This window comes from Gigantopelta aegis, chromosome 4 (genome assembly GCF_016097555.1).
Source record: "Gigantopelta aegis isolate Gae_Host chromosome 4, Gae_host_genome, whole genome shotgun sequence".
Lineage (NCBI taxonomy): Eukaryota > Metazoa > Mollusca > Gastropoda > Neomphalida > Peltospiridae > Gigantopelta > Gigantopelta aegis.
This window is the reverse complement of record NC_054702.1, coordinates 16631725-16656445: the sequence shown is the minus strand read 5'-3', so window position 1 is coordinate 16656445 and position 24721 is coordinate 16631725. Positions and strand designations below refer to the sequence as shown.

Here is a 24721-nt window from a genome sequence, read left to right as displayed (position 1 = left end):
ATTTATTAAAGTTAGAAAATGTCATTTCCAAATAAGTTAAATTAAGAAATAAGAAACTACTTTTCAATGAATTATTAACTTAGCATGGCTTGCCTACGAATAATGACTCTAAACTGTCAGGGACTTGGAGATTGTAACAAAAGAAAAGATGTACTGCACTATCTAAAATGCAAACATTTTGATATTTACTGCCTCCAAGACACGCATTTTAACCATGGATTAGAACCATATGTCCAGTCCCAATGGGGGTATAAATGCATATTTAACTCTCTTTCAAGTAATTCTAGAGGGGTTGCCGTTATGCTAAACAATACTTTTGAATACAAATTACACAAAAGCAAAGTCGATAACTCAGGTAACTTTATTGCATTAGACATTACCATAGAGGAAGCGCGAATAACATTTATAAATATATATGGACCAAATAACTACAATCCAGTTTTTCTTACATATTTTAAATTGTATTGAAGAGTTCGAAAACGACCAGTACTTAGTATGTGGCGATTATAATTTGGTATTAGATCAATATCTTGACACAAAAAACTATTTACATATCAACCATCCTAAAGCTCAAAAAACAATTTTGGAAAATATTGAAACTTTTGATATGAAAGACCCTTTCAGAGAACTGTATCCTACATTAAGGAGATATACGTGGAGGAAATCGAATCCATTAAAACTAGCTAGATTAGATTTCTTCCTGCTTTCTAATAATTTAATGCCATACATTCAAAATGTTATAATAGAGAATAGCTATTAACCCAATTGTTTCTTTCTCCCCTCTGTCTTTTCTGTCTTTCTTTCCTTTTCTTCCCTATTTCTCTTTTTTTTTTTTTCTTTTTTTTTTTTCTTTTTTTTTCTTTGACTCTCAGATCAAAATCATGTCAGATAATTATGGGTGTACATATACATTAATAGGGTATGACTATGTTTTGAAAGTATATATGAAGTATTGGCATATGTAATATGAATGTACATATATATGTATGTATGTATGTATGTATGTATGTATGTATGTATGTATGTATGCATGCACTACGTATGTATAACTATAAGTAAATATTATGAAATGTAAGACAATGATTCAAGGCACCCCAACCTTGACATTGCCAGTGATTTGGGGACAATAAATAATAAAAAAAAAAAAAAAAAAAAAAAAATCATTGGTATTAAATCTGTATTAAACCTAGAAATATAGTAAACCTATGCTAAGCATATTTGGTTCCTCCTTAAAGCAGCAATTTTAAGCATGTTTAATATTTAAACATTCAGACCAGATTATCCAGTTCACATTTCTTCCCATTAAATATTATTCTTCAATTTGAATTGACAACCATCTTTAATATAGGTTACATAAACAACTATTACACTATTAACCATTATAAAGCTGAAAAAGATTAATTAGCCTAAATTTGCTTTGAAACCATAGATTATTAGACAATACTTATGATACTGGTTTGTACGATACAAATGAAACAAATATTCTTATCATGAATAGCATAAATACTATCAACATAAGCACAAGTTAGTCAATATACTGTTATTATAAACTAAAAATAACATCAAAGAAAATGATTATTTGCTTGAAGATGATTCAGCACATATTAGACAGATATTTGTTGTCTAGTATATTGTTATTTCGACAACTGGTTTACATAGAGAGGAAAGTCACTGTGTTAATCTTACCAAAAAGTAACAAAGGCTGTTTTATATGCATATTTCCACAAAAAGGACAGCACATACCATATTTCAATTGTGTGTCAGTGACAAGGATGGGTGGGTGGTGAGTCCACTGAGGGCAATTGATCTTACAACACATTGCACCTCAGACCAACACTCTAACACTTGATTTGCATCCCACCCTCTAAAAACTCAAATCAAAGTATGTTAATTGTTAATGCAAGAAAATGAAAAAAAAAAATGTCTCCAAAAAATGAATATACTTATATGTCAAAATATATCTTACTTTCATAAGTAAAGCCACTAGTAGATAGACTGTATCCCGGTCCACTCCATCAAGATCCATCGCTCGCTGCAGGAGGGCAGTGAAGTTGCTTTCTTCATCAGTGAATTCTTTTAACTGGCCACCTTTATAAATACATTACCAGTGATGACATTAAAGCCACAGACCACAGTTTTCGAGGCATATACCATTTTTGTTTTGCAAAAAAAATATATTGAAGCTACTACATTGTATACATACCAGGATGACCCGAAAATTTGCCAAACTGATAATTTAAGCAAGTGTTTTAAGTAGTGTGCAAGTTAACACTAAGAATGCAATAATAGTCAGAAGTAATTTACACTGCCTAAAATCTAGGGTCAGCGGCTTTAAGAATAGAGATAGCTGATGATAATTAAATCAAAGCTAAATATAACCATCTACTATAATTGTCATGTGGTAAAATCAGGTTGATACTAAGGTACTATTTCATTAGTTTTTTTTAATATTGAAATTATTATTATTATCAGCTAAAATTAAGAAATTTTAAAAACTTTTAAGTACTTATGATAGGGTAATCAACCTGTGTAATTTACATTTAAAAAATCAGAATCATGTCCAGAAGCATTTATATTTTAATATTTGATATCCAGTGAGCATTTATTAGATAAATGACAAATGACATAGCCTGTAATTTATTTATGGCATCTCTTTGTATTACTACTGTCATATATACTACAAATAAAAAACGGACAGAGAAATTAGGAAGACATGTAATACACAAAACTGACTTCAGTTTTTATCATTATCGAGTATTTACTATGTTATTATTTGTACAAAATTATCTCCGCCAAAATGATCTGAATTTCGATGGCTGTAATAGTGTTACTTCTAAAGACCATTAATACTTCCTATCTTAAAATAGCATCACTTGAAGGTGTACCTGGAAACATGTTGGTACCAAAAGAGCCAAGATTGAGCTTCGATCCCATTCTCCGACCGAGCGTGAACTGTGGAGCCGACTGCTGGCGGATACAAGACTTCTCCTTGTCCACTAGAAACATTCACCAATAACAGTACAGTAACATGTTAAAGGAAAAACACTAGTTTCAGCCCGAAAAAATTGACACTAAGTTTAGTTAATCTACAAACCTGCAACACACATTTGGATATGGTTATAACAAAGAGAGGCTAAAGTCTGTGATGTTTAAACAGGGAAATACCATCAAAAATAACTAGAGCTTGTCTCATTAACCATTTCTTCTTAGACGAATGTGCTTTTTAAAAAACTAGGGTATGTCACTGTGTTAACACCCATAGTCCGTAGGCTGAAGGGGCCCACCTTGCACTCCCCCCCCCCCCCCCCACGAATTGACTAAACTATGTTTTTCTAACAGTTTCGGACCTATATTTTAGAATTATGAATGTTAACATTGGATAAGCAGGGACACACTATGGTTTTGGAGGGGTTAAAGTGAACCATGACGCAAGATTTTTGGAATTAGAATTATGGGGTAGGGATAACAAAAATGGACATAACTTAGGTTTAAATTGACAGAGAATACTCTGTGACCACTCAAAATATTGGAATTGGTGGCCTCTGTTCGTTGGTATGTATATTATAATTATTGTGCCACTATGTAGGTCATCAAAGGTCAAAACGTCACGGATTTCAGGCAATGCTTAAAATCTGAAATATAAGCATTTATTTGATTAGTATTCTCTTAATATTCAAAATCATACACCTAATCAAGTATTTGATTTGCATGCTAACAACTTAAAAACTGTAAGATAGATACCTTACAGCACGTGCAAGACATCAGTGTTCATTAATGTTTTTAAAGTTGGTTTGCATGACATTAGCAAAAAAAAAGAAATACTGTCATGCTTTGAGAGAACTATGAATTGTTGTAACAATACACCATATCAGTATATACTCAAAAACACATTAAAAGAATAAACTATGAAGTAAAGTAGGGATTTGGAAGAGAGCTCATACACCCAAACCTGATATTCCTGAACCCACAGACAATAATGGGTGGATTGCCACTGGTGGACACGGAGAAAGGCTGGAACCAAAGTGGTGTGATGGGGAAATCCTGCCACCTACATTGGCTGATATCCTACATGAGGTTCAATACAACACAGACAACGAAGAGGAAGGCAGTGATGATGACAATGATGATGACAGCTGTAGTGACAGTAAAGAAGTATCAAGTAGTGATAGCGACAGTGATTAATTATTAATCTCTGGTGAACCAAGATATTTTACAGGTGTATCTGTGCTGTACTCTACTGCCTCCTCCCTCCCTCCATCCGCCCCTCCCTCCCTCCCTCCCTCCCTCCCTCCCTCTCTCTCTCTCTCTCTCTCTCTCTCTCTCTCTCTCTCTCTCTCTCTCTCTCTCTCTCTCTCTCTCTCTCTCTCTCTCTCTCTCTCTCTCTCTCTCTCTCTCTCTCTCTCTATGTGGTTAACAAGTATAGCAACAGTGATTAAATATTAACCTCTGGTGAACCAAGATATTTTACATGTGTGTCTGTGCTGTGCTCTACACCCCACCCCCCCACCCCCCACACACACCTCTCTGTGTGTGTGTGTGTGTGTGTGTGTGTGTGACAGTATGACAGTATTTTTATTTAATTTTTTTGTTAATGTCATGCAAACCAAGTTTATAAACATTAATGAACACTGATGTCTTGTACGTACTGTAAGGTATCTAACTTACAGTTTTTAACTTGTTAGCATACAAATAATTGACCATCAATAAAGTACAAATCAAATACTTGATTAGGTGTATGATTTTGAGCGTCGTCTGAAATCTGTGACCTTTGATGACCTACTTATTGACCCCAATTGAATATATCACTGGTGTGTGTGTACCTCTCCCCAATATCAATATGTGGAATGTCAGCTTGCTAGTATACACTGATCTGTTTTAGAGATATGACCATTTTTATTTCCCCTTAGCTACAGCTACATTTTTGTTAACGTTAAAAATACGACCTTTTTCCATTTGTCACGCACACTACTTTGCAAAATAAATGAACACTAACACTTCGGATTTGTTACAAGATATGTCCCCTACAGTGTTCAAGTTGTTAACACAAAAAAGAAGTGAATATTAAGAGAATACTAATCAAATAAATGCTTATATTTCAGATTTTAAGCATTGTTGCCTGACATCCGTGACCTTTTGACCTCTGATGACCTACCTATTGACCCCAATTGAATCTTTCACTGGTATGCGTGTACCTCTCACCAATATCAATATGTGGACTGTCAGCTTGCTAGTAAACACTGATCTGGTTTAGAGATATGACCATTTTTATTTCCCCTTAGCAAAAGCTACATTTTTGTTAACGTTAAAAATACGACCTTTTTCCATTTGTCACGCAAACACTACTTTGCAAAATAAATGAACACTAACTCTTTGGATTTGTTGCAAGATGTGTCCCCTACAGTTTTCAAGTTATTAACACCAAAATAATCGAATATTAAGAGAGTACTAATCAAATAAATGCTTATATGAGATTTTAAGCATTGCCTGAAATCTGTGACCGTTTGACCTTTGGTGACCTACATAGTAACACAATTATTATAATATACATACCAACGAACAGAGGCCACCAATACCAATATTTTGAGTGGTCACAGAGTATTCTCTGTCAATTTAAACCTAAGTTATGTCCATTTTTGTTATCCCTACCCCATAATTCTAATTCCAAAAATCTTGCGTCATGGTTCACTTTAACCCCTCCAAAACCATAGTGTGTCCCTGTTTATCCAATGTTAACATTTATAATCCTAAAATATAGGTCTGAAACTGTTAGAAAAACATAGTTTAGTCAATTCGTGGTGGGGGGGGGGGGGGTGCAAGGTGGGCCCCTTCAGCACACGGACTACCAGTGTTTGGTGGTCAGCGTACAATTCCTTGTAATGTGTCCATATCACAATTATAATAAATATTAAAATAGTATGTGCTGTAATACACATGAAAATATATCCACATTGTTAAAAATATGATACAATGATATACAACATTTTATTACAGCAAAATATATTAATATATTAGAATATATACGGTATACACTGTCAATATTACATAGGTTGTGTGTTTACATACTTTTGAATAAAAATTATTAAATAATTTGTCTCTTATAATTCAGTAAGTGAATGTTTAAGTATTCTTAGGTATTCAAAAGCAGTACAGACCACTGTATTGATCATGGTATGAACATCATTACAGACCACTGTTAATACAATGCAGTGCAGACCACTGTACAGACCATGGTATGAATCTCAGTACAGACCATTGTTAAGACAATGCAGTACAGACCACTGTACAGACCATGGTATGAATCTCAGTACAGACCACTGTTAATATAATGGTATGCATCTCACTACAGACCAGTTAAGACAATGCAGTACAGACCACTGTACAGACCATGGTATGAACCTCAGTACAGACCACTGTTAAGACAATGCAGTACAGACCACTGTACAGACCATGGTATGAACCTCAGTACAGACCACTGTTAAAACAATGGTAACAACCCCAGTACAGACCACTGTACAGACCATGGTATGAACCTCAGTACAGACCACTGTTAAGACAATCGTAACAACTCCAATACAGATTACTGTAGTGACTATGGTATGAACCTCACTACAGCCCACTGTGGATACCATGATACAGACCATGGTAAAGACCACACAACATACCACTGTATCGACTACAGTACAGACCATAGTACAAAGCACTGTAGGCAACACACCACAATTTGTCGTGTTGTTACTTGCAATTAGCAGCTTAATATAGTCCAGTTTAGGAAATAGTTCCTCATAAAAAAAAATACTACAAAATTCTGATATGCTTTTTGAAATCTTTCTTTGATGAGTATTTAAATAACCCATTGGTTTGAAGTAACTTGTTATATGTGTAGTACTAACTGATAACAACTGTGCAAGTGATATGGTGCCACTTGTATAACAGCAACACAAGTCAGTGGTCAGGCATAGGGGACATTAACTGAAAACTTTTGTGGTCGACTTATGTAGATTTTTTTACACAGTACATATTAACTGAGAGCACTCCTTAAAATTAGTAGTCACATTACCCTCTCGACAGTGTTGTATTTTTCACACAATATATTCTGACACAGAAATTGTATTGAACTGCAAGGAGTAATTAATGGTGGTGTGTAACCTGTAGACACCCTGGCAAAGATTCCAGTAGATAATGGTACAGACCATCCTGTGGCCAACGAACTGAACACTGTACAGATAACTGCACAAATAATCCCTAAATCTATTCATTTTGATTTGAAAATGAGACCACTTTTACAAATATTCGTATTTATAATCACTAATGGTTGGGTTTGGTTCAAAGGTACTTAAAAAGACAATGATTACTATTTTCAGACATGCTACTTACAGGCAAACAGAGTCAGAATTTATGTTTAGTATAGAAAAGTTCTATAGATTTGTTAAGTATTAAAAAATAATAGTAGACCCCCAAAACAGTGAGAAAAAATAAAATGAGCATAGCCACTAACTTGACATGCATTGTTTAATAAACAGTTTTAGCTGGGTAAAATGCTTAACAGCTAGATCGTAATATTTATCAGTTTTCCATATTTTAAAATAAATATTTAATTATTAGGACTACATTTTACCAAAAAATCTATTAATATTAATATAAAAAAATGTAATGACTTACGTGTATATTAAATGTGAAAGAAAATCAACCCACTCTAGTTCAAATAGAAATGCTGAAGTTTTATCATGTGGAAATATGTATACATTTTTTAACTGTTTTTGCACAGTCACATTTTCTTAGATGCACAGACCAGTATATTTTAGTATTGATTTTTGCAGCCTAATGCATCAAATTAGATAAGTATCAAATGTGAAGATATTGTCAATATAATGCTAATTTACAGTAACATGCAGTGAAGGTTTGGAGACAAATGCTAATTCTACGTAATATTCCATGTTAATTGAAACTTTGTGCAATAACAGTTCAAATGTTGTATCCACTATGTTGTTTTGTGCTTAATTATGAAATACTACTACCATACATTACTAAATTACTAATCTAATTATTTGTGCATTGTCTGTAAAGATTTAATAGCCCTAAATCTTTAAAATTAACTAGCATGCTTAAAATTAAAATAAAACTTCTTTTAAAAAGCTTCAAATACACACTTGTATCCCATTTTATTTACTGAATGAATTTATTACTGAATGATACAGACAAATCGTCTCAAGTGTCCAAATGTGTTAGAGGTTTGTAGATAATATGTCCAAAACAGTTATATTGCATAAGATGACAATAAATACATAGTGTGAGGTCAAAACATATTGTCAGAGGTCAGTAGATGTGTTGTGTCAGAGGTCAACATATTGGTAGAGGTCTGTAGATGTGTTGTGTCAAAGGTCAGCAGATTGTCAGAGGTCACTAGATGTGTTGTGTCAGAGGTCAGTAGATGTGTTATCAGGGGTGAACAGATTGTCAGAAATCAGTAATGTGTTGTCAAGAGGTCAGTAGATGTGTTGTGTAGGAGGTCAACGGATTGTCAGATTTTAATAGATTGGTCACACGTCAACAGATTATTGTCAGCCATGTAGATGTATTATGTCAGAGGTCAATAGATTATTGTCACGTCAGCAGATGTATTGAAAGAAAAGAAAGAAATGTTTTATTTAACAACGCACTCAACACATTTATTTACGGTTATATGGCGTCAGACATATGGTTAAGGACCACACAGATTTTGAGAGGAAACCTGCTGTCGCCACTACATGGGCTACTCTTTCCGATTAGCAGCAAGGGATCTTTTATTTGTGCTTCCCACAGGCAGGATAGCACAAACCATGGCCTTTGTTGAACCAGTTATGGATCACTGGTCGGTGCAAGTGGTTTACACCTACCCATTGAGCCTTGCGGAGCACTCACTCAGGGTTTGGAGTCGGTACCTGGATTAAAAATCCCATGCCTTGACTGGGATCCGAACCCAGTACCTACCAGCCTGTAGACCGATGGCCTAACCACGATGCCACCGAGGCCGGTGCAGAAGTACTGTGTCAGAGGTCAACAGATTACTAGATGGCTGTACAATGAACATAGTTTGAATGTATAAACAATGAGATTGTAATAAACAAAATGCAGTAAATAAGATGGGACAAAATTGTATATGCTATTATGGAATTTATTATATACCATTTCTGAATAGGACAATTTTTTCACATTAATTATCAAAACAGAAAATATTCTGATTGCTGGGACTTAAAATAAACATTCATCATTGTTGCATTATAGAGTACCATAAAAAAAAAAATCTTATTTCAAAAACACCAATTCCAAGTTACCAGTATTCAGCATTCTGACAGATGGAAATGAAAGAAAGGAATGATCAATCAGAGTTTATCCACATGCATATATATATTATTCTGTCTGCATTTAAGACTTGAATGATGATCACATTTTGAAAAGTCACCTCTATGTATCATTAACACTTGGTTTTGAGAAGTAAACACAATTGTGTAATATAAGATATTTCTGAAACTTCCTACAGTCAAACATTAGGAAGAAGGGGTTTTTTTGTTTGTTACACTATTTATGTTATTGGTATACATTTTATTATTACTGTAGAGTGTAATATGACTTGCCTATTCTTTAACATGACAAATGACATGCTTGAGCTTTGCTGTCATAAAAAGAAAATTAGGTAAATATTATTGATATAATCCCAACTTTATCATACAAACACATAAAATATAAAACAATATTTCATCAATCAGAAAGGTCTAGTTGTTAATTACTATAATAAAACTAAATGGGTATGTAATTTTTAATATTTTTATGACATAGTAATATACTATATTGATACAAATTTTAAATTGTGTCAATAATATGCCATAAATTTCTGTGGTTTTTCTAAATAAAAAGCATGGTTTTCATTCGCAAAGTGGTGAAGTGGCGAGATTATGTAAAGAAGCAAGGAAGTGGCGTTAGATCCAAAGCTTGACACGGCACTCCTTATCGGGACTTACATGACAAACATTTATACCAAAATGCCATGGACGAGTGGTGTCTTTTCCTCTCAGACACGTCAACTGTAAAACAAATTCCATTTTAATACATCCCCTTTCACAGTAACTTACCTTAACATCTGTGTGGGGATCCATATCATGGTTTGATATATCAATATGCAGAAACTCAAATTGACTACTTATTTGCATTAATGTACCCTATCTTTCATAAGGGGACAACGTCATATATTAATAGGTACAAAATTCAAATCGACCTCTTTTACTCTAACTTACCTTAAATTTCATACGTGTATTAAAACTTTTTAACATTAATGTGCACAAAATCAAAGATGTTTTGGGGTTTTTTTTAAATTCAGTTTTTAAAATAGCATTATAAAAATCGTAAACAAGAATGTTTTACCCATCATAAACTTGTTTGATGTTAATTGAAGAACAATTACTTAAAATACTTAATTAATTAATTTTTAAAAATTGGATTATCAGTATAGTACAAAACTATAATACAATGCCTTAGTTAAGTAACTCACTTTAAATATGATTCACATAACCAAACCATTGGTTTTCTGAGTTAAAACCACATAAACAAACATTCTGATACCTAATATTTTTAAATATTATCCCCTATTAAATCTCAGCACCAACAAAAATATGCTAATGGTTGTAAATCGTCAAAAACAATTCATTTGTGCAAATAAATCTTCTATGATAATTTCATTTATAGTAATGCATTAAATTAGATAATTTGAATAAGAAGAGCATACACTAAACTATTCCTGCAGTTACTTTATAAAAAGAAATATCATGTAGTTACTTTTCGGAACAGGAATTCCTTTGGCAAGGAGATGCAGAGGTACAGAAACTGCTCGTCTGTACGGTGGTTTTCCCTTCATACTCTCACTCAGCGACCGGATGCTGTCTGTCCTGGCCAGGGCAAACCGAGCTCGATTTAATTTGCGTAGAAAATGTTCACTCTGTCTGTCGCTACTCGTCAAATCTAAATAAACACAGCAGATAGATGATGTTCATCATATAACACTAAGTGATCTGTTGCATTGTGTGACTACACTGTTGTGTGCTTCTGTCTGTTCTAGCAAATCAAGCTGGTTAATAAATAATAAGATTTAAAAAAATAATAATAATAAACAATGAAACATAAAATATCATTAAAAATAATTTACTTAAAATATTTTCTAAAGCATAGATGCATATTATTTTTCTAATAACAAAAGAAAATATGACTTGTTATTTTACTATTTTGTAGCCTGAATAACTACCAGGTGTTACTAATAAGTGTAAAAATAATTTTAAAATGTGCAAACAAAAGCTTAGCTTGTGGTACTTCATAAATAAGTCCATGCACACTAGAGAGAGAAATCTTATAAAGACAGAGTACGACATACATACCAGCTGCAACCTTTGTGTCAGATTGATTCTTTACACAATCAAAATCTGAAAACACAGTGCACTGTCTAACTGCATCATGTCAATAGAACGTTTTACGTCAATCAATACACAACACATTGCCAGCACTGACCACTGAAAAGCAACTCTTTACAAGAAATAGGCATTAATTGCAGTCTATAGCAGGCTGGTGGTGAAAGTGGAAGTGGGGGTTGGTGGAGGCTTTTGATATCTTAATTACATTATCAGGCATCAAAATAGGCTTTGACACTGAACATGTTGGTGTCTTGGCATCTTTTGTGTGATTTTGTTTCTAAAATCAAATTCTGACCAAAATATTATGGCTATTTGATTTCTCACTACTGTTAACAACTTTGCGACCTGAGCCAACTTTAAGCAGAAATTTTTTAATATATCCGCCATTTCACCGACTAGATTAGTGCCCGGTAGTACAGGCATGTGATAATCCAGGTACAAGTTACCATAAAATACAGGTCTGGTAATGACACATTTATCAAGTTTTCAATTCCAATTACTATTACTATAAAATCCCTGCACCGACACACTGATATTTTATTATTCATTCAAATCACCGTTTTCATTGTACTAATACTGGTATTTCAAATCACTGTTCTCATTGTACTGATACTGGTATTTCAAATCACTGTTCTCATTGTACTGATACTGTTATTTCAAATCACTGTTCTCATTGTACTGATACTGTTATTTCACATCACTGTTCTCATTGTACTGATACTGTTATTTCAAATCACTGTTCTCATTGTACTGATACTGGTATTTCAAATCACTGTTCTCATTGTACTGATACTGTTATTTCAAATCACTGTTCTCATTGTACTGATACTGGTATTTCAAATCACTGTTTTCATTGTACTGATACTGGTATTTCAAATCACCGTTTTCATTGTACTGATATTGGTATTTCAAATCACTGTTCTCATTGTACTGATACTGGTATTTCAAATCACTGTTCTCATTGTACTGATACTGGTATTTCAAATCACCGTTTTCATTCTACTGATACTGGTATTTCAAATCACTGTTCTCATTGTACTGATACTGTTATTTCAAATCACTGTTCTCATTGTACTGATACTGGTATGCATAGCTTGTATTTGAATAATATAGAATTGATAAAAATTTAGGTGGTCGTGTTTTTGTTAAATAACATTTTGAGGAGAACAAAGTACTGTTCTCAATCTCCTTGACATTTGGTAATCTCCTGGTAAATTGAATGATCATTTTCAACTTATTTTGATGCCTGCTTCAAATCTACAACTATTGATTATTCTCGAAGATATGTTATCTAGGGAAATTGAAGAAGATTTTAAATAAGATTTAGAATGAGTAAAAGGTCTTGATCTAAGACATTCATCCACACAAATAAAAAACTACATCACTTAATGGATCTAAGTGGAAAATTAATAAAACATGTTTTGATACGCCTTCACTTGTACAAGAGATCTTGTTAAAATCTAGAGCATATTGATTAATTGATCATCAACATTTGGATGCCAAACATAGGTACTACCAGCAAAGGATCTTTTATATTTTATATTAACTTTGCTACACATAGGACAGCACATACCACAGGCTATTCACATTATTCTGACCCTGGATTAATAGAATCTATCACCAATGGACAAATTACTGTAGTTTATCAGGGCCAATGTTTATCGAGTCCTTTACAAATAACATTTTGTCCTGCAGGTTGGAATTGCACATCACAATGGTGATTGATGCTTTTTCTTACCCACTTAATCACAACAAAAGAAAGCTTTGTTTATTCTTTAAATATAACGTTCAAAATAATTAATTTGTTAAACAATTTTAAAACAATGATTCAACATAAAAATGGCAACTTGGTGAATAAGTCATTCAACAAAATCCAGAAAAAAGTAAGTTATAACATCAGTTGCCAATACCTTGCATATTTAGAAATCACTTAAACATTAGAGGTAGACATGATTTCCTAGCTCTGTTTAAAAGCTGATTACTTCAGCCCTGTGGGCAAGAATAACACTGATAGAATAACTATTGCTATCTAAACCGTATAATGATAACTACATAAAATAAATTGTACAACATTCTAATATAATATTGCTTGTAAAAATAATATTGTGTATGTCTTTGCAATAATATCTTCAAAGATGTGCAGTACATTTAGAATTTTTAAAGAAACATGTTTAATATATTTAAATATATTTCAAACCCTTTAAAACAATAAAATCAAAATTTTTAAAGTTTTAATGAAGTATTGAGTATGTCACAAATACAAAGAAACTGTATGAATGATCTGACTGCTTGATAGATGGAAGGAAACTAATTCTAACTCCTCCTAACTTAGATAAATAGAGAATAAAGAAGTGCTTGCTTGCTTGCTGACAAAGCAGTTTCCACATAAGCTGTCCTCTTATGACTAGTGAAATACAGTCAAATCTGTAATAAACAGCCACCAGGGGCCTAATTCAGTACTCTCACAACTTTGCTATCTCGCAGTGCAATGAAAAAATACTTGCGGAGGCAACACAATGTTGCTTCAGAGAGCTTTGTGAATTAGTTCACATTAGTCAATGTGGTCTCGTAGGACACGTGGCTGCTTAATACAGGTTAGTTCATACTGCTGAATGATTAAAGACAAATAAGTGCCCTCTTAACAAAGACATACTCTTAAGACAGGTGGATCTTTAACAAAATAGCTGCTTATCAAGCTTACATCCTACTGTTTTTGGCTAAATGAGTGCAAATTAGTTCGACTGGTTCCCAAACTGGTAATTTGGTATATGTGTAGCAAAAAAAATCAATGTAGTAAACATTATCAACAAACAGATGACTGAATTACTGCAGGTTTGACTGTACGAACCATATTGTTTACCGTCACAACATTTCAGAATGATAAATGTCCTGACTGCGTGTGTGTGTGTGTATGTGTTCACAAAAAGTGATTCTATTTCTAAGCGTGAGCAGACAACAAGACAACAGGGTGAGTGCCGGTGAGAAAATACATTGAGCATCAACCGCTCTTAAAGGAAGGGTAGGAGGGGATAAAAACCTGTAAGATAAGCTATATCACCACTGCTTTCCAAGTCAATCTGGGCCTCGAGGGACAGTGTGTCGAAGCGGTTCAGGAAGAACTTCCAGCTGAGAATCTGCTCGTTGGGCAGAACTGACGACAACAGCTGCATGCGGTGCAGGATCATTCCGCGGTCATTAATCACACTGTCAAACTGAAACTCCAGGCACTGGCACAAACACTGAAATAAATATAGATATGTAAAAATGATATGTAAAAAACCAGTAAACGCAAATCCAGACACTGGTGCTAACACTGGAATAGATTTAAATATAGATGCTATGATATTAGTAAATTTAAAAAGGAGTACAATCTTTGTACACTTTTTTAAATTTTGACAAATGTGAAAGACCCCTTTAAATAACAATTTCCACAGACAATAGTAATATGAAATAATGTCATTAAAATGATGACACCCACCTTGAGAGCCACGGGTCTTATTGTTTCGAGAAACATGATGGCTTTCTGAGCGACAGCTGCATTGATGTCTTCCACTGATCCAATCAGCTGACAGAAGGCGTGCGAGAGACTCGTCTGAATCACTTGGTTTTTACTGATCGAATCCGTGTCCAAGCAACGAGCCAGGACCGTGACCTTTTCAACTGAAAACAATAGTGAAACAATAGTAAATAATATACCTTTTTTCAGGAGTGTACACCTTTTATTTTCATACATCCATCCAAGTAATGTTCAAGCTTGTTATCCTGCACACATACCTCAGCTGTCTGGCTGTCTGGCTGTCTATCCAGGTCAGAGTTAGTGGCTTGTGAAAGAGAAGTTGGTATAGTGGGCTTACCCCATCCTACTCAGCTGTTAAAAATATGTGGTGATTTCTCTCCCCCCCCACCCTGGGGGCTGTGCTGCGTGTACTTGGCCCGCTAGTCAAGTACCGCATTGAACACAACGGAGACAGTGCTGTTGTAACCTTGAGTTACGGAGCTACCAACTCACCAGTATCGAAGAGGAGGACCCGGAGGCGGCGACCTAACACTTCACAGGGGGGACCAAACTTGGCGGCTCAACCGCTAGGGGCGGTCCCACCTGCCCCGAAGAGGAGGATGAGACCAATGGGAGCGAGGCAGGGTGATCCAAACCCGGTGGCTAAACCACCGGGGGTGGTTCATTCTGCGCAGCTGCTCCCAGTTTCTGACCGGAAGCACTCGCCAGGAGCAGAACAGGGGGGACCAAAGCTGTCAGCTCCACTGACAGTGGCGATCCGTCCTGACAACCCACCTGCTGTTATGGAAACTGGGCACGTCATCATGACGGACCCCCCAGCGAGCCCACAAGCGCCTTCCACTGCTGCTGTTGTTGACCCTGCAGCCGGACGGGAGTCCAAGAGAAGGAAGATGTCGACGGTTTCCGAACCGGAGGGACTCGACCAACTCGAATGGACTATCGTCTGCGACAACATACCATCCAAGTGGCAGGGAGCTGTCCACAGCGACTTCACCGACACCAACCAACTTAAGGGACTTTGGAAAGAAAACAATTGGCGAAAACTACCCAATGGTATCGGAAAATACCAACTTCATTCAGCAGGATCTGGCAACCAGATCCACGTGACTACACAACAGGACGGACTGTTCAGGCAAGGACTCCTGATACCGGATATGACCAACTCTACGATTCATCGCATCCTTAAGATAGTGCTGCGAGATATATATCCGGGAGCCATCGACAGGAACATCAAGATCTTGACTGAAGGACTCACCAACTTCAGGCCTGAGCAGTCCATCACCTCGCCATGAGTCCTGTTACGCCAACTCCTACCAACCTCCTTTGCCTCCGTGAGTATGGACTTTACTAGACTTTAATTTTTTAGGCCGCCATCTCAAAAACTTTGTTTAATTTTTTTGTAAACAGTCGGTAACCTTTTGTTTTCGGCAGTCCGTCTAAATTGCTCAAATCACCTTAAAACCTTTTCGGTCGAGCAGTCAAAACTTCTTTTCGATTTAACTTTTTAGTCCAGACAGGTTTGGACACAGTTACCCTATGTAGACTCAAGTACTTGTCAGTTTTTACCAAGGAATTGAAACTTAGCCAATCAGAGCACGGCTCCCACTCGGTGTTACTTGAGGTCTGCTAAGTGTCTGCTAGTCGGTCCGCGCTCGCGTTTGACTTTACTAAATGGCTTTTTTCCAAATTCTGCCCACTTCAAACTCAATTCTCCCCCCCCCCCTGCTCCGGAGGTGTCACTGGCGAAGTCAGAGGCTAAATCCGAAGTAGGCGTGCCTGAACTTCTCTGGATAGGGGCACGTTAATAGAGTTGCTCGTTGCCCGTTGTTAAAAATATTGAGGGGAGCCATAGATCCAATGGTTTAAACACTAAACCATCACTTATGGCTTTAATACTAATGTAAAGATTTAATCATAATTAATCATGCAAGTTGGAAGGTTTGAGAGTGAGTGAGTGAGTGGCTGAACAAGTGAGTTGAATGAGAGAGAGAGAGAGAGAGAGAGAGAGAGAGAGAGAGAGAGAGAGAGAGAGAGAGAGAGAGAGAGAGAGAGAGAGAGAGAGAGAAAAACAAAACAAATGAATGAACAAAAACAAATCAACCAAATAATATTTTAAATTATGCTACATTTTCATTTAAGAATGACATCATCCACTAGGGTCCAAACTAACTTAATTTAACAATACTATGAACAGACCTGCAGCAAACCTAGCTTTCCAGTCATCATTCCCGAAGTCGTCCTCCACCAGTTTCCACAAGAGGTCAGCCCCTGAAGGCAGGGTGATAACATGCAGCATCAGTGGAACACTCACTGTAGCAAGCTGGGAGTGCTCGGCCTGCAGCAGTTTCCAAAGACTGAAAGAGAATGAGGAAAATAATGTCTCATCATGCTGCTCATTTAGACAGCAGAAAACCAGTCATGATATGAGAAGACTAATCTGCTATTTTGCTATGGTTCTTTGCTATGTTGTATTTGACCGTTTGCAGATGTTAATGCTCATTTTACTGTGGCAAACCAAGTTTTGTTCACAACATGAAATGGATTAGCCAATCAAATTTTGTGTTATATGCTGATTGAATTAAAATGTAGATTTTTTAAGAGGACATTCATGTAATAGAAGTAATGTAAAGCTATATTATTACAATAAATATATAAAATTCCCTTCTTTTCAGATTTTTCTCAGTGTTTTACCCATAACCATGAACTGGATATCACCAATTCCAATTGTCAGTCTTAGATTTATAGTAAAAGCACTGGATCAGTTATATGCTAATTTTGACTAAACCATTTTTCAAAAATGTTATTACCTTCAGGCTGTTCAAGATTTATCACATACAGGTACATTTTCTTTTCTCTATGCACACTGGTTTCAAATAAAATGTCATTTTGTGGTTGAAAAAATTGTTTGCCATCTCCATGCAATCAATCGACATGTGTTTTGTTTTAAAACCACATTCTCACAGATTTATTTTATAGTTATAGACAATCTGAATTTATACCTCTGTCCCATTTGTTTGCAGCCTCCCATTTCTGCCTTCTTTTGACATTTTGTTTGAATGGCAACCTACAGACTAACTACCACCAATAAAAGTAATAAAAATTTAATTTCATACTTTGGTACGAAGTATTTCTTAAATATGAAGGTGATGAAGACATTGTATTGGTTGATCGTGTAGTTGAGACACTCTCCATGAAGGATGAGATACTTCATCGACGTCAGCAAAGAAAACAGAGCATCCACATCAGTGACACTGCATAAACTCTGGCAATACAAAGAAAGAAAACAGAGCATCCACTTCAGTAACACTGCATAAACTCTGGCAATACAAAAAAAGAAAACAGAGCATCCACATCAGTGACACTGCATAAACTCTGACAATACAAAGAAAGAAAACAGAGCATCCACATCAGTGACACTGCATAAACTCTGGCAATACAAAAAAAGAAAACAGAACATCCACATCAGTGACACTGCATAAACTCTGGCAATACAAAAAAAGAAAACGGAGCATCCACATCAGTGACACTGCATAAACTCTGGCAATACAAAAAAAGAAAACGGAGCATCCACATCAGTGACACTGCATAAACTCTGGCAATACAAAAAAAGAAAACGGAGCATCCACATCAGTGACACTGCATAAACTCTGACAATACAAAAAAAGAAAACAGAACATCCACATCAGTGACACTGCATAAACTCTGGCAATACAAAAAAAGAAAACGGAGCATCCACATCAGTGACACTGCATAAACTCTGACAATACAAAAAAGAAAACAGAGCATCCACATCAGTGACACTGCATAAACTCTGGCAATACAAACAAAGAAAACAAAGCATCCACATCAGTGACACTGCATAAACTCTGGCAATACAAAGAAACAGAGCATCCACATCAGTGACACTGCATAAACTCTGGCAATACAAACAAAGAAAACAGAACATCCACATCAGTGACACTGCATAAACTCTGGCAATACAAACAAAGAAAACAGAGCATCCACATCAGTGACACTGCATAAACTCTGGCAATACAAACAAAGAAAACAGAGCATCCACATCAGTGACACTGCATAAACTCTGGCAATACAAAAAAAGAAAACAGAGCATCCACATCAGTGACACTGCATAAACTCTGACAATACAAAGAAAGAAAACAGAGCATCCACATCAGTGACACTGCATAAACTCTGGCAATACAAAAAAAGAAAACAGAGCATCCACATCAGTGACACTGCATAAACTCTGACAATACAAAGAAAGAAAACAGAGCATCCACATCAGTGACACTGCATAAACTCTGGCAATACAAAAAAAGAAAACAGAACATCCACATCAGTGACACTGCATAAACTCTGGCAATACAAAAAAAGAAAACGGAGCATCCACATCAGTGACACTGCATAAACTCTGGCAATACAAAAAAAGAAAACGGAGCATCCACATCAGTGACACTGCATAAACTCTGGCAATACAAAAAAAGAAACAGAACATCCACATCAGTGACACTGCATAAACTCTGGCAATACAAAAAAAGAAAACGGAGCATCCACATCAGTGACACTGCATAAACTCTGACAATACAAAGAAAGAAAACAGAGCATCCACATCAGTGACACTGCATAAACTCTGGCAATACAAACAAAGAAAACAAAGCATCCACATCAGTGACACTGCATAAACTCTGGCAATACAAAGAAAACAGAGCATCCACATCAGTGACACTGCATAAACTCTGGCAATACAAACAAAGAAAACAGAGCATCCACATCAGTGACACTGCATAAACTCTGGCAATACAAACAAAGAAAACAGAACATCCACATCAGTGACACTGCATAAACTCTGGCAATACAAACAAAGAAAACAGAGCATCCACATCAGTGACACTGCATAAACTCTGGCAATACAAACAAAGAAAACAGAGCATCCACATCAGTGACACTGCATAAACTCTGGCAATACAAACAAAGAAAACAGAGCATCCACATCATTAACACTGCATAAACTCTGACAATACCAAGAAAGAAAATAGAGCATCCACATCAGTGACACTGCATAAACTCTGACAATACAAACAAAGAAAACAGAGCATCCACATCAGTGACACTGCATAAATTCTGACAATACAAAGAAAACAGAGCATCCACATCAGTGACACTGCATAAACTCTGGCAATACAAACAAAGAAAACAGAACATCCACATCAGTGACACTGCATAAACTCTGGCAATACAAACAAAGAAAACAGAGCATCCACATCAGTGACACTGCATAAACTCTGGCAATACAAAAAAAAAACCCAGAGCATCCACATCAGTGACACTGCATAAACTCTGGCAATACAAACAAAGAAAACAGAGCATCCACATCAGTGACACTGCATAAACTCTGGCAATACAAACAAAGAAAACAGAGCATCCACATCAGTGACACTGCATAAACTCTGGCAGAGCATCCACATCAGTGACACTGCATAAACTCTGACAATACCAAGAAAGAAAACAGAACATCCACATCAGTGACACTGCATAAACTCTGGCAATACAAACAAAGAAAACAGAGCATCCACATCAGTGACATTGCATAAACTCTGGCAATACAAACAAAGAAAACAGAGCATCCACATCAGTGACACTGCATAAACTCTGACAATACCAAGAAAGAAAACAGAGCATCCACATCAGTGACACTGCATAAACTCTGGCAATACAAACAAAGAAAACAGAGTATCCACATCAGTGACACTGCATAAACTCTGGCAATACAAAAAAAAACCCCAGAGCATCCACATCAGTGACACTGCATAAACTCTGGCAATACAAACAAAGAAAACAGAGCATCCACATCAGTGACACTGCATAAACTCTGACAATACAAAGAAAGAAAACAGAGCATCCACATCAGTGACACTGCATAAACTCTGGCAATACAAACAAAGAAAACAAAGCATCCACATCAGTGACACTGCATAAACTCTGGCAATACAAAGAAAACAGAGCATCCACATCAGTGACACTGCATAAACTCTGGCAATACAAACAAAGAAAACAGAACATCCACATCAGTGACACTGCATAAACTCTGGCAATACAAACAAAGAAAACAGAGCATCCACATCAGTGACACTGCATAAACTCTGGCAATACAAACAAAGAAAACAGAGCATCCACATCAGTGACACTGCATAAACTCTGGCAATACAAAAAAAGAAAACAGAGCATCCACATCAGTGACACTGCATAAACTCTGACAATACAAAGAAAGAAAACAGAGCATCCACATCAGTGACACTGCATAAACTCTGGCAATACAAAAAAAGAAAACAGAGCATCCACATCAGTGACACTGCATAAACTCTGACAATACAAAGAAAGAAAACAGAGCATCCACATCAGTGACACTGCATAAACTCTGGCAATACAAAAAAAGAAAACAGAACATCCACATCAGTGACACTGCATAAACTCTGGCAATACAAAAAAAGAAAACGGAGCATCCACATCAGTGACACTGCATAAACTCTGGCAATACAAAAAAAGAAAACGGAGCATCCACATCAGTGACACTGCATAAACTCTGGCAATACAAAAAAAGAAAACAGAGCATCCACATCAGTGACACTGCATAAACTCTGGCAATACAAAAAAAGAAAACGGAGCATCCACATCAGTGACACTGCATAAACTCTGACAATACAAAGAAAGAAAACAGAGCATCCACATCAGTGACACTGCATAAACTCTGGCAATACAAACAAAGAAAACAAAGCATCCACATCAGTGACACTGCATAAACTCTGGCAATACAAAGAAAACAGAGCATCCACATCAGTGACACTGCATAAACTCTGGCAATACAAACAAAGAAAACAGAGCATCCACATCAGTGACACTGCATAAACTCTGGCAATACAAACAAAGAAAACAGAACATCCACATCAGTGACACTGCATAAACTCTGGCAATACAAACAAAGAAAACAGAGCATCCACATCAGTGACACTGCATAAACTCTGGCAATACAAACAAAGAAAACAGAGCATCCACATCAGTGACACTGCATAAACTCTGGCAATACAAACAAAGAAAACAGAGCATCCACATCATTAACACTGCATAAACTCTGACAATACCAAGAAAGAAAATAGAGCATCCACATCAGTGACACTGCATAAACTCTGACAATACAAACAAAGAAAACAGAGCATCCACATCAGTGACACTGCATAAATTCTGACAATACAAAGAAAACAGAGCATCCACATCAGTGACACTGCATAAACTCTGGCAATACAAACAAAGAAAACAGAACATCCACATCAGTGACACTGCATAAACTCTGGCAATACAAACAAAGAAAACAGAGCATCCACATCAGTGACACTGCATAAACTCTGGCAATACAAAAAAAAAACCCAGAGCATCCACATCAGTGACACTGCATAAACTCTGGCAATACAAACAAAGAAAACAGAGCATCCACATCAGTGACACTGCATAAACTCTGGCAATACAAACAAAGAAAACAGAGCATCCACATCAGTGACACTGCATAAACTCTGGCAGAGCATCCACATCAGTGACACTGCATAAACTCTGACAATACCAAGAAAGAAAACAGAACATCCACATCAGTGACACTGCATAAACTCTGGCAATACAACACAAAGAAAACAGAGCATCCACATCAGTGACATTGCATAAACTCTGGCAATACAAACAAAGAAAACAGAGCATCCACATCAGTGACACTGCATAAACTCTGACAATACCAAGAAAGAAAACAGAGCATCCACATCAGTGACACTGCATAAACTCTGGCAATACAAACAAAGAAAACAGAGTATCCACATCAGTGACACTGCATAAACTCTGGCAATACAAAAAAAAACCCCAGAGCATCCACATCAGTGACACTGCATAAACTCTGGCAATACAAACAAAGAAAACAGAGCATCCACATCAGTGACACTGCATAAACTCTGGCAATACAAACAAAGAAAACAGAGCATCCACATCAGTGACACTGCATAAACTCTGGCAGAGCATCCACATCAGTGACACTGCATAAACTCTGACAATACCAAGAAAGAAAACAGAACATCCACATCAGTGACACTGCATAAACTCTGGCAATACAACACAAAGAAAACAGAGCATCCACATCAGTGACATTGCATAAACTCTGGCAATACAAACAAAGAAAACAGAGCATCCACATCAGTGACACTGCATAAACTCTGACAATACCAAGAAAGAAAACAGAGCATCCACATCAGTGACACTGCATAAACTCTGGCAATACAAACAAAGAAAACAGAGTATCCACATCAGTGACACTGCATAAACTCTGGCAATACAAACAAAGAAACAGAGCATCCACATCAGTGACACTGCATAAACTCTGGCAATACAAAGAAAACAGAGCATCCACATCAGTGACACTGCATAAACTCTGGCAATACAAAGAAAACAGAGCATCCACATCAGTGACACTGCATAAACTTTGGCAATACAAAGAAAACAGAGCATCCACATCAGTGACACTGCATAAACTCTGCCAATACAAACAAAGAAACAGAGCATCCACATCAGTGACACTGCATAAACTCTGGCAATACAAACAAAGAAAACAGAGCATCCACATCAGTGACACTGCATAAACTCTGGCAATACAAAGAAAACAGAGCATCCACATCAGTGACACTGCATAAACTTTGGCAATACAAAGAAAACAGAGCATCCACATCAGTGACACTGCATAAACTCTGGCAATACAAACAAAGAAAACAGAGCATCCACATCAGTGACACTGCATAAACTCTGCCAATACAAACAAAGAAACAGAGCATCCACATCAGTGACACTGCATAAACTCTGGCAATACAAACAAAGAAAACAGAGCATCCACATCAGTGACACTGCATAAACTCTGGCAATACAAACAAAGAAAACAGAGCATCCACATCAGTGACACTGCATAAACTCTGGCAATACAAACAAAGAAAACAGAGCATCCATATCAGTGACACTGCATAAACTCTGCCAATACAAACAAAGAAACAGAGCATTCACATCAGTGACACTGCATAAACTCTGGCAATACACTGCAAAAACTCTGGCAATACAAATAAAGAAAACAGAGCATCCACATCAGTGACACTGCATAAACTCTGCCAATACAAACAAAGAAACAGAGCATCCACATCAGTGACACTGCATAAACTTTGGCAATACAAACAAAGAAAACAGAGCATCCACATCAGTGACACTGCATAAACTCTGGCAATACAAAGAAAACATTAAATAACACTTTTCAGTAATGGATCTAAATGAGGATTTCCCACCACCCCATAAGATGAAAGATACCTTTTTTCAATAACACATTTTGAAATTACAATGATAGCTTATTCATTTTCAACGCAGAGATGGATCATTATGCTTCTATATCTTTAGCTCATTTACTAAATGTTTTTTGAGTTTCACAGGATTTTTTGCAGTGTTTTTGAGTATTTTATACTGATGGCAATAAAACATGGGCTTTTACATCTTGATGAAGTAATCACTTTAAAAAAACAAAATTAATAAGTACCAACACAAATATACTGAAAGCGTTATATATTATTTATAGGATTTTAAACAAGTTTTCATTTTATATCATGTTTATGTTCCAAGTGAAATAATTTTCAATTGTCACGAGCATTAGCGATCTTAATTTATAGCACTCATCTCGTTTCGTTGACGTATCACTTTGATATGTACCAAGATA

The 24721-nt window shown here is 36.2% G+C and overlaps 1 protein-coding gene across 6 annotated transcripts in view; it reads right to left on the bottom strand.

Moving 5' to 3' along the window:
- The window catches only part of LOC121372734 (protein unc-79 homolog), a 79421-nt gene that overhangs the window by 29954 nt on the left and 24746 nt on the right, over positions 1 to 24721 (bottom strand). For 4 of the 6 annotated variants that reach the window (XM_041499209.1, XM_041499212.1, XM_041499210.1 and 1 more), the window contains 8 exons: positions 18063 to 18211; positions 17146 to 17303; positions 14911 to 15092; positions 14470 to 14671; positions 10807 to 10989; positions 9996 to 10058; positions 2886 to 2996; positions 1967 to 2088 (listed from right to left, as the gene is read on the bottom strand). In XM_041499209.1, the coding sequence (XP_041355143.1) occupies positions 1967 to 2088; positions 2886 to 2996; positions 9996 to 10058; positions 10807 to 10989; positions 14470 to 14671; positions 14911 to 15092; positions 17146 to 17303; positions 18063 to 18211 (1170 nt within the window). The remainder of the gene's footprint in view (positions 1 to 1966; positions 2089 to 2885; positions 2997 to 9995; positions 10059 to 10806; positions 10990 to 14469; positions 14672 to 14910; positions 15093 to 17145; positions 17304 to 18062; positions 18212 to 24721) is intronic. The other 2 variants (XM_041499213.1, XM_041499214.1) reach the window with 2 other exon arrangements.